This window comes from Bombus pascuorum, chromosome 5 (assembly GCF_905332965.1).
Source record: "Bombus pascuorum chromosome 5, iyBomPasc1.1, whole genome shotgun sequence".
Classification (NCBI taxonomy): domain Eukaryota; kingdom Metazoa; phylum Arthropoda; class Insecta; order Hymenoptera; family Apidae; genus Bombus; species Bombus pascuorum.
The window spans coordinates 12,004,933-12,016,760 of record NC_083492.1 but is presented as its reverse complement, the minus strand read 5'-3'; the positions used below and the strand labels follow the sequence as shown (position 1 = coordinate 12,016,760).

Below are 11,828 nucleotides of genomic sequence, written 5' to 3'. Positions count from 1 at the left end.
TTCTGAAATAACCTTACTACGTAATGCTAGTCGTGTATGTTTTTGTTTATATTTATAATAGGTATTGTTATATTAATAGCAACAGTAGACTAGTTTTTCAGCAGTTTATGTAGCAAAATATTGCATCTATTTTGAAAGAGTTCGAGATGTATGATCGATATTCTCTTTTGATTAACATTTTATATTCTAATTTCTTAATAATTCAGAAGAAAACTATTACCAGATAATCAATTATGAAAAGTGATTATAATTTAAAAATTGGTGAAATTATATATGTATAATATGGATAAATCTCAGATCAATAAAAACGATTTTTTCCCTCAAGTTCAGTATGCATTTCCTATTTTATATGAAAAGGTTTGTTTATATTTGGTAAATATCTAGATTTGCTTATCTTGAAAATATACTTAATAGTAATGAATATTTTATTGAGTGCTTATAATTTAATACATAATCAAATTCATATAATAGTCTTGAAATATGTGTTTAAAAAAATAACTTAATATTTGTAAAGTAAGTAACTTAATATTTGTTTTAGATTCAAAATGAATGTACAGATGAAGAATTTGCAGATGTGATTAAAGAAATAAAGAGGTTAAATTTGACACAATTTGTTGAAGATATAGTTATTTATCATATAGAATTATATATTCGGCAAAATGTAGCACCCACATTTTGGAAAAAATTCACAAATAATGTGACTGGACAACAAGGTTTTGAACATTTTAAAAATGCAGTAGATGGATTATATATAAGTTTGACAGAATTTTTGCCATTATTAAAAAAGTTAGAATACTTAACACAAAATGAAACAGCTCAATCTACAATAAATGGGAACAACGTATTAGGTCGATTTAAATTAATTGTACGATCTACGCTATTAAGTCAGTTACCACTTAACTATGAACATATAGTTGAACAATTTTATAAAATTGCGTTTAATGTATTTTGTAGTGCAGATAGTTCTCCACAAGGTACTTAGTTTTCTGTTACAATTTATTATAAGAAAGTAAATAACAAAATTTTAATATTTATATATTCTATTTACTGAGTGTTTACTTTGCAGTAACTACTGGAAGTGATACTGCTCAATGTATGGGTTGTTATCAGGAAGTAGATAAATGTCAGTGTCAAATGATTGTATTTATGTTCCATGAAACAAATAGAAAATTAATTGAATTAGAACTATTAGAGAGATTAGTTGGTAATGTTCTTACATCACTGATACATATACGTATTAAAAATCATGTCAGTCAATCATGTGATAAAACATTTGATGTGTCACAATTAAAATCATTAGAAAATGTAAGATTTTGTTATACATACTCCATTTACATAATATAAACTGTACTTGCCTGACTTCTTGAATGTGCAGTGAATAATATAATCAATGTCATATTTTATATTTTATTTCACAGTGGCTCGAAACAGTTGTTATGAGTTGGTTAATAAGAATATATTCTGGTGGTTTTTCAAAGGTTGTATCTTTGACTAATCAAACTCGTAACGCTATAGACAAATTTAAACAGAAACTATCTCATTTTTTATATGAAACATATACCAGATTTAGAATTGAACAACTCTTTGACATCATAATAGGTTATTAAAACATAGTTCATACATATATCTTCTTATACTTGTTACATTCATATTTATGTTACTTATAATGTTTTTTATGTTTAGAGTATCCTGATTCTCAACCTGCAATAGATGATTTACGTATTTGTTTAGAACGAACTGATTTACGTAAAGTCCTAATAGAAAGTCTACAAGAAGCATTAAAAACAAGATTATTACATCCAGGCGTAAATACACCAGACATAATAACAGCTTATATTGCAGCTATAAGAGCATTGAGGCAATTGGATCCTACAGGTGTCCTCCTTGAAACAATAACAGAACCTATTAAGTAACTATTACATTAACGTCATATTTTATCAACAATTATTAAACTGTATTAATTATAATCTGTTAAATCACAAATGAACTTTTTCACAAAATATTTAAACGCTTTTACATATTATTTAGAATTTATTTAAGAACCAGAGAGGATACTGTACGTTGCGTAGTGAGTGATTTGCTTGATGACTCACCAAGTGATCTAGCTGATGAACTAGTCAAGGGCGAATCTTTACAATTAGATGATGGTTCTGGCGATGAAGAAAATGAAGATTGGGACAAATGGATGCCAGATCCTGTTGATGCTGATCCTGGTATGTTTATAACATCTAAGGTGTTTTAAGATGATTAGTCAAAATACTGAATATGAATTTTATGTTTTATACTAAAGTAATAGAAATATGTCTCCTCCAAGGAATGTTGTATTGGTTGTTTCCATTTAAGATACATTTGTTTCTGTTTACGTATTTGATTACAATTCAAATATTAGTAAGTATTAGTAATATTTAGAAAACAATTCAAAATCTATATATATAAGTCTGTTATGTATCTATTATAAGTAGATTTTAGAATTATTTAGGATTATTATTGATATGCAGATTGTGATAAAAAGAACCTTCTTTGTGATCACTAAAATTTACTTAATTTGAATCTTTCCAATCTGTATTTGTTAAAATAATCAAAAGATCTTGTGTATGTAACTATTGTATATACTAATAAAATGTTTTACTGCAATATTGTAGTATGTAGTATGTAGTATTTTCAGTATATTTAAACTTGCAAATTTATTTTATAAACTCCTGGCTGCACAATCTCTTTTTAATTTTAATAGAATTTTCTTTACAACATTCCTATTTAAACTTTAACTAATTTTTTTATACATTATTATATAATAAATCTTATAAAGACATATTTGGGCTTACTAAAATAGATTTAAATCTCCTTTTTTATAGCAAAATCAGCGCAACGCAGGATGTCAGATATAATATCGATGTTAGTAAATGTATATGGTAGTCAAGATCTATTTGTAAATGAATATCGTACATTATTAGCAGACAGACTATTGTCTCAATTAAATTATCATACTGAACGAGAAATCCGTCATTTAGAATTATTGAAAAGGCGTTTTGGAGAAAATCAACTTCATTACTGTGAAGTTATGTTAAAAGATGTATATGATTCTAAAAGAATAGATGGACATATACAATCTGATGCTAGTTACACTTTAGAAAAAGAGCACTTCCCTACATCTGCATTGATATTATCAGCACAGTTTTGGCCACCATTTAAAGAAAACTGGAAATTAGAGTTACCTAAAATTGTACAGGACCAATTAAACAAATATGTAAAAGCATTTGAAACTCTAAAAGGAAATAGAACACTTTGTTGGAAACCTCATCTCGGAAATGTTAATTTAGAAATTGAATTAAAAGATAGAAAATTAGATATAAATGTAACACCGATACATGCTACAATAATCTTACATTTTCAAGATAAGAGTAAGAAATATTTATGCACATGTTATTATTAACATCCTTAAATTTGTTTAAATATTAATATATTTATTGTATTTTTCAACTTGCAGAAGAATGGGCTCTAGAAGAACTTGCAGAAATAATGCATGCCCCTGCAACTGTGTTAAGAAGAAAAATAACTTTTTGGGTTTCACAGGGTCTTTTGAAAGAAATTTCTAATGATGTCTTCATATTACAAGAAGAAAGTTCAACGAAAACCAGATCTTTATCAGATATCGTTCTGGAAGAAGAAGTAGAAAGTGCAATGGCATCTGCAAGTGATCAGAGGGAGGAAGAACTTCAAGTGTTTTGGTCTTATATTGTTGGCATGCTAACCAATTTAGATTCTATGCCTTTAGAAAGAATTCATCAAATGTTAAAAATGTTCGCGTCTCAAGGTCCAGGAGCAATGGAATGTGGCTTACCTGAATTGAGACAATTTCTTGATAGAAAAGTGAGAGAACATCAACTATTATTTTCAGGTGGCTTATATCGTTTACCAAAATCATAATTATTATTTAATTCTTTGTATTATATGATGTATAATATGCAATAAACTCATCAATGTTTAAAAGCTGATTTCATACACAATATGAGATTAATAATAAAAATTAATCTGTATAATACTGTTTAAACCCATAGTTTAATATACTGAGCAACAATGAAATTTTATGTACTGTATAATAAAGATGAAGGCGAGAATTACTTTTTTTCTAACGTGTAAATTATATGTTACAATCAGATAATAGATACAGTTATAACAAAATATTTATGTAATGCATTTATAAACAAAATGCATAATATAATAAATTCAATATATTAATGTAGTTGCCTGCATAGTTAAGTATTATATATACATGTACATTATAGTTTAATTATATATTATATTTTAGTTTCTCGAAGAAATTAATATCATCTTTGCATACCATTTACATCATTTGCAGCGCAATTTTTTAAAAAGTATACTTCTCTATACTTAAAAATATCAAAATGTTATTATTATATTTATGCAGCAATCTTTCTTACCCTTCTCTGATATGTGTGGAAAAATTGCAATGAACAATGGAAAACCTTAATTACACATTTAATAAATAAATCTTTTAGATAATTTGAAAATAAAATTATTTTATATTTTGACCTATACTTGCTACATATCTTGCATTGTTGACAGAAATATCAACAATAAAATAAAATATAAAACAAATCATTTTATAAATTTTGACAAGAATTAAGCAACTATTGTAATAAACGTAAATAGTAAATACAAATATTCTTAATAACAAAACTGTATACATACATACATATATAAATCTATGTATGCATACATATATGCATATAAAGGTACATATACATGTTATTTGAATAAGTATTGTGAATATAAATAATATTTACTCCTTGATCTCAATGTCAAATATTTTTAAATAATCTAATCCAATTAAAATAATTTTGATATATATATATATATATATGTTACATACTGTTACCAAACTTAAAACACTATAGAATTAAACAAATATTAACTAGTTTTTGCCATGACTGGTTATTAATAGTAAATAGATTATTAATGATAATATTATTAACATTTCGAAGTTACAGTTTTCCAAATATAATGAAAAAATACATTGTTAATTCTCTGACTGTGATTAAATATTAATGACTATATATCATACATTCATTTCAAAAACAATGTCTCACATATGAGAACAATATATCATAGTGATAGTATGATATATCATATTATTATTTCTAAATTATGTTTTTTACGTTTTTAAAATTTTGTATGCGTATTTTGTAACATGTGTATGTACCTGCAACTGTATAAGACTTAAAAAATATGTAAGTTCATCTACATATAAACAGTCAATGAATACATATAATAATTTGTTTAATATTAAAAGGGAAAGTTAAAAAATAGAGACAATTTTGCCGAATTTAAGATACATATCAAACGTCTTGGATCTAGTAACGATACATATGAATGTAAGTATTTCATAATCTATATATGATATATTTATATGTACGTAAGATTAAAAACTTTTTGTTTCTAAGAAAATAGAAGAAAAAGTCTTAATAGAAGAAAAAATAGAAGAAAGAACTTTTGTTTGAGATTGCTAGAAGTTGTCGAATATTATATAATGATTATTGTAAAGAAATCATTTTAATTTTTGAAATTTATAACACTTTTACTCCCTATGATGCAGTTATAAATCCTTTATTATTAAGGGAAAGTATGATAAAAACTTGATCATATAATTACCATTCCAATCAAATAATATATAGATTTTTAATACATAATCAGTAATTAATATCATTCACTAAAAGTAATCTGTATTATTTTTTATTTAAAAAGGGTAATTAATATTTAATGCACTATTATATTTTACTCAATATTAAAGTCCGACATAAAATATCAAAGAATATATTTTAGTGATTTTCAAAACCAGGACATTTATATAAGACCAAATAAGAAGTAAAATATGTATATATTTTTACGTTATTATTTTATGTGTGACTCAAAGATAGATACATATATACATGCGTGTATATATATATGTATATATGTATATATTAATGATATCATCATTGCACTAAATACACGGCAAAAGTTTCATCAGTTTTCAACTTCCCCCGCTCCTACATATGTATGTAGTTTTGTAAAATATCTGTGTTTCTTTTGCATCATTATTTTGAATTACATATTGTATTAAAATATAGTGGATATACTGCTTTAAGCTATAAACTTAAGTAGAATTCAGATCACTCTTAGTACAATTAGATCATGAAATATAATCTATTTACACAAAGTAATAGTTGTTTGTCCTTATATAGTTGAAAATGTTCAAAATGCTTGTTTAAAGTACAAACATGTTACACAGATCATCAAATATACACAAATGAACATGATAGAAAGTTCTTATTACATGTACATATGGCAAATCTAAATGATTAACAGAATATTATTTGTATATCTAAATGATATTATTGACTGGTAAATAAATCAATCTCACATATAAACACTCTCTTCTATTATATATAGATAACTTCATTATATAACATTATAAATGTAGATATATTCCAAATAACGATGCAGGTAGTAAACAACTACCATATGCTGTTCTTTGTCTTAATTAAATTGCTCATCATTTATAGGAATATCGTTTTTATAAACAACCCTTCCTAATCTGCATTTATAAAAAGGAAAGAAAAATAAATGGTTTCTTTGTGAATTTATCTAGATAAGTAAAATTGAAAATATTCAATAACTGATCAAAGTCTATTATTTTACAAGTAAATTGCACCGTAATATTACATAACAGAATTTTCAAATTATAAGATAATAAAATATTACATTATGTATCTCTTTGTTAAAAAGTGGAGATTCTTCCTAGCCACACAACAAACTAATATATGTATTTAAAGAAACATTTATATTCTTAATACTTAATTAATATCTTCAAATATATTTTGATTTTCTTAGCATTTCTTGATCAAATTAACGAGTTGTAAATTCAGAAAGTTAGATACAAAGTAGTAAATGTCTTACTTATAATCAAATTTGACATATAAAATTTTACATTTTTGTGTTATGTTATAGTTCATCGTCTATTAATATAACAATTATTTAACATGCTATTATTGGTATAAAACTTTATCTCTGTAAATAGCTCTCACTTAACATTAAAACAAAAATATTCTTAAATTTTTATTCAGAGAATTGTTTTCTTCGCGGGTTAAACTATTCAATTTCAGTTAAAAAGTATCAAAATGAAAACAAATTTTGATTTTATATTGCACCTATTACATGTGGATATATTATTTTCTAAGTTATATAAAATACATAATGTTATTTAAATTTTTAGCCCCTTTTCTCTCCCTATTCATTTTATTGCTCTAATAAGGACGTAAGTACTAAAAAATTGATATAGCTATTATGCAGAAAACTTCATTTTATAATTTGTGATAAACTGTTCTAAATAGAAACATGTATATTGTTTAAAATGAATTTTTAGTATATAGATCATTAAGAGGTGTGATATAACAGAAAAATGAGATTCTTATATTACTAATAAATTAATTTGAAAAATAGTTTGCAAGAATTTTGAATATTTCTTACTTATTCATTATACAAATGTATAACATATGTACATGAAATTTTAATTTTTCGTAAATATCAATTAAATTAAAGTAGTATCGAGTTAATCGCCTTTAGAACATTATTCAGCTAGGAGTACTATAGATATAATGGAATCAGAAATTATAAGGTATTAAAAATTCGTAAAACAAATGAAGAAGAAATAACAACAGTAAGAAGATAAATAGAACGATACCTGAGAGATAGGTAATATTGTTCCACATTACGAGATGTCACAAATTTAGCGAATATAATTCATAATGGTGTATGAAGAATTTCTATAGATACGTACTATTTACACGTATTGTACACGTTGCAAATTATGCATATATATGCAATTTTTTGTAGATTATTCAATGAATAATAATTGTGAATTTAGTAATGTTGAAAATCTATTATTTTCTAGTTATATCACGCCTTGAAACATTTTATAGGAAAAAATTTGAAATTTAATATTTTAATAATAAATAAGTTAGTATTTTAACATGAAAAAATGATGATGGTACATACGTAAAGATAATAGTCGAATAACTCTGTACTTGGCAAAATAGTTATGTTTAAGAAGCAAAAGAATTGATAGTAAATTATGTTGGTATTGCATTAATTTTATAGTGGTGATTCATTGAAATTCAAGCAAATTTCTCAAATTTCATTTTATGCAGTAGAACCGAAATAATTTTGATTTTGCTTGTAAATAAAAAATGTTACAAAATTATCGCTTCGTTTGCGTTAAAAATAAAGATGCAATTAATTATGATCCTAATTGATTATTTGTCGCATATTCCAGCATCATGATACAGATTGATTTTTGTTGAAAATTGATCCTTTTTCGTCGGTAAGTAACTCATAATCAGAGACTTAATTACCTGTCTGACGTTGGAAACGCCAGCACAAATGAACGCTAGCGGAACGAGCAAAGCAATTTAAACAAGGCTGTACAATTTTAAAGACACGAAGAGGGTACAGGATGGATAAACTTGACGAACAACAGGGCTGGTGATGCGAACGGCGAAGGTGGTCATCTGGTTGGTGAACCGATCGAACGCGGATGTTGTTCCAGAGTCCAGGTGTTAGCACGGGGCGAGTGGATTCCATTGTTAGCACTCCAAGCCTATAGGCCATGGGCAACCAAGGTTAAAAAGAAAGAAAAGAAAAACAGTTTGTTAGTAATTTAATTATGATCGATTCATGTTAACATTAAGTTTTTGAACAGTTCGATAGTTGAAAGAAATGTAGTTAGTGGGAAGCATTGCCTTTCCTTAGATATTTTTGCATTTTAAGTTACCTAAATTATTAAACGATTAAAAGGGATTCGTTTGCCCAATCGCCTAATAAGAGATTCGTTTTATTAATTTAACGTACGTATTCACATATAAAAAGTAAAAGCTAACATCTAATGAAACAAGTATAATCAAAGAAATTAACGATTAACAAGCAACTGCTTCGCACTCCCTTTTGGTCAATATTAGTGTATAAGCATTTATTTCATATAAAACATGATACACGTGATAGAAACATTGTCAGAATATTATATATCGATGAAATGAAGCTCATACTTCGTTACTTGTCATTCATCGTTTACAATTAACAGCCCTCTAATTACCGAAAGTTCATAAACTTGACATATATGTATGCAGGTATACATATAATTTAGTATTTCGTAATTTTTCCAAGCTTCGTTATTATTGTTACAATGTGCATGATTTGACAAGATAGCAGTTTTTCTGTCTTTCTCTTATAAAAGAAACTCGATCGATCATTAGAGGGTTAAATTATGTATTTTGGTTATAAGTTTCACATAATCATGTGCCCTCCCCGCGCTTAGGATAGTCGAGAAGATAAATATATAAAACTGTGTACAAGATTCTAAAACGGAACGATTTAAAGACATAAACAAGTGTAAAAAAGCAGACTTAGAATAGTAGGTGGTAAGATGATTTTTAGTTATTTAAAATGCGAGGAATTCGTTATTTCCCAAAAAATTATATCATTTTGTAGGCAGCTTGGGTGTGCACCTGCCACCATATAGTAGCGTTAAATGACACTGTACGTATGTATGATATTAAATCCATAGTTACAGCAATATTATTACTGTGAATCGTATTAACTATAACGATTAATATCCTATCATCAAGCAGGTGTCAAAAGGCCAATGAATTACACGCGTGCCGTACAATAAAATAGGTCTATTTTACAATCTCTGAAAAAAGCATACCTTTGCATATGGTGTTAAGATCTGTTTACATTATATAAATACGTAGCGTTAATTGTCCAGCAAAACATGTACAAAGGAAAACCTGCGAGGTAGATTCAATATCTCATAATTTCTGCTTACAATTGACTATTTTGTAATTACAATTACTTGTTGTCGATTACTTGTTTCAATGCTTGTTTCCCCTAAGAATCATCTGGATAAATTTTGTCCTCACTTTTTCCCATTTCCCCTTCTTTTTCAATATATCCTTCATCATTCTACAATTAACGCTTTCAATGAACGCACGATAAACACGTTGCATTATCATTTAAGCATAAAATAACAAAGAAAATAACAAATACTATATTTTCGTTAAATTTACCAAAATAACGAATATTCTTTAGATTTTTTTCATCCAGATTATTACTTTTGTTGGTGTACCTATTATTCCGATAAAAGTATTATATAGGCTACATGAAGATATATATATATACATATATACATGTATATATGTATATATGTGAATAGAAACATCAAGTTAGTGTCAACTTGGCCGTGTGGAGCATTTCTGGTTAGTTTTATAAAGACAATGCATAGTTATACGTTTTGTGTAAAAAATGAAATCGCTTCTATAATAAAGGTGCCATTGTAAATTATGCGTGGTATTGTTAGTGATGATACATAAAAAAGGATATAGGATGCATTTTTAGGATTAAAATATAAAATCTTTTATTTCTAGGTAATAAAGTTTGGCAAAAATTGTTAAAAAAAATTGTTTACAACGCGTCGACAAAATTTTTAACTTTTGGTAAAATTAGTCGAGTAAGTTCCCCGAGACGTTAAAGAAAATAGTGATTAAATTAATACGATATATACAGGCAAATTTTTAGGTACATGTACTTCTAAATTTGCATATTTTCGTGCGATATAAGTGATGTCCTGGATTCGAGTGGAACGAAAACATCCAAAGTTGAAAAATAATACGATAAAGTACTATACAACAGATTAGACTACGCTTCTTCGTAGCTCAAGCCTTCGCATCGTATCGTAGTACCACCCCTGTCATTTTTCTTCATTCGAAATAAAAAGAAACTACTCTTCTTGTACTTTGTATAAATATTTATTTGAAATACACGTACGACACGCACGCGTAGACACGTATGTATATCGTATAAATGTACACGCACAAAAAGGCAGACGTAAATGGAATGAATAAGTGTTCCACAGGCACAAGTTGCCAAAAAATTTATCGATTTTGATGTATGGTCACATACGTGATCTTTGAATAAAGATTACATATTATGTCGTAGGTAAATATTAAATCAGCCGTAGTACACAATATTATTTTCAGAGCTGCATTTTATATTTATTTTTGCTCTTCTTCAAACGTATTTTTTATTTTATTTCTTCGTTTTTACTTTTAAAGTATTGTTTTTATTTATGTACATCCTATATCAATTATCCTTCGACAATGATAACGGTACTCTCGTTGATTATCAAATATAATTATCAATAATATGAAGATTTCAGATTAGCACTAATATAAAAATGCGGACAAATTGTGTAGAAGTAAAAAAGATTTAGAAAAAGAATGGGTAGGTGCGCACCCATACCATACCGCAGTCTCTCCATCATTTATCTTCTTGTTTCATGATGCAAAGAAGACAGAAGGAGTAATATATATTTTTTAAAGATATTTAGTCTTTATACCTAATTGCGGGGAGTCAACATTACCTTGAAACTTTAACTTTTATTTCAATTCTGCATGTGAAGGGTATAAAAGGTAATATGTATCCTTTAATGTTGTACAAAATCACTAACCATACCCACTTCTACAATATTGAATAACGTTATTAAAATTCAAATCTTTAAAAGAGAAATTCTAAATAAACCTAATTTGTAAAGTAAAAATTCTTTTCAACATATAATAAATTAAAAATTATTTAATACGAAATATAGTATGATTTGAGTCTTTCATAAAGTATTTTTAATTACATTTCATATTTATTATAAATTTTATATTATAATTCAACGATAGTATCGACTAGAATTTTGATAAAACTGTATCTTAATAATAAAGGATCGAATC

At 26.6% G+C, this 11,828-nt stretch overlaps 2 protein-coding genes across 6 annotated transcripts in view; one reads left to right on the top strand and one right to left on the bottom strand.

Annotated features, from left to right (window-relative positions):
• Positions 1-13: 13 nt before the first annotated feature.
• LOC132907522 (anaphase-promoting complex subunit 2) lies at positions 14-4,240 on the top strand. 2 transcript variants are annotated; one of them, XM_060960696.1, is made up of 8 exons: positions 14-357; positions 539-974; positions 1,067-1,305; positions 1,419-1,599; positions 1,684-1,909; positions 2,029-2,213; positions 2,853-3,398; positions 3,485-4,240. In XM_060960696.1, the coding sequence occupies exons 1-8, from the start codon at positions 274-276 to the stop codon at positions 3,922-3,924; spliced, it is 2,337 nt and encodes a 778-aa protein (XP_060816679.1). In that variant the 5' UTR covers positions 14-273; the 3' UTR covers positions 3,925-4,240. The 2 variants fall into 2 exon arrangements, with proteins under 2 accessions (XP_060816679.1, XP_060816677.1); XM_060960694.1 differs by having other exon boundaries at positions 14-372.
• Positions 4,241-4,521: 281 nt separating this feature from the next.
• Positions 4,522-11,828, bottom strand: part of LOC132907534 (protein held out wings) — a 46,789-nt gene continuing 39,482 nt past the window's right edge. For all 4 annotated transcript variants that reach the window (XM_060960724.1, XM_060960726.1, XM_060960725.1 and 1 more), the window contains exon 8: positions 4,522-8,656. The gene's annotated coding sequence lies outside the window, so the exon portion shown is untranslated. The remainder of the gene's footprint in view (positions 8,657-11,828) is intronic.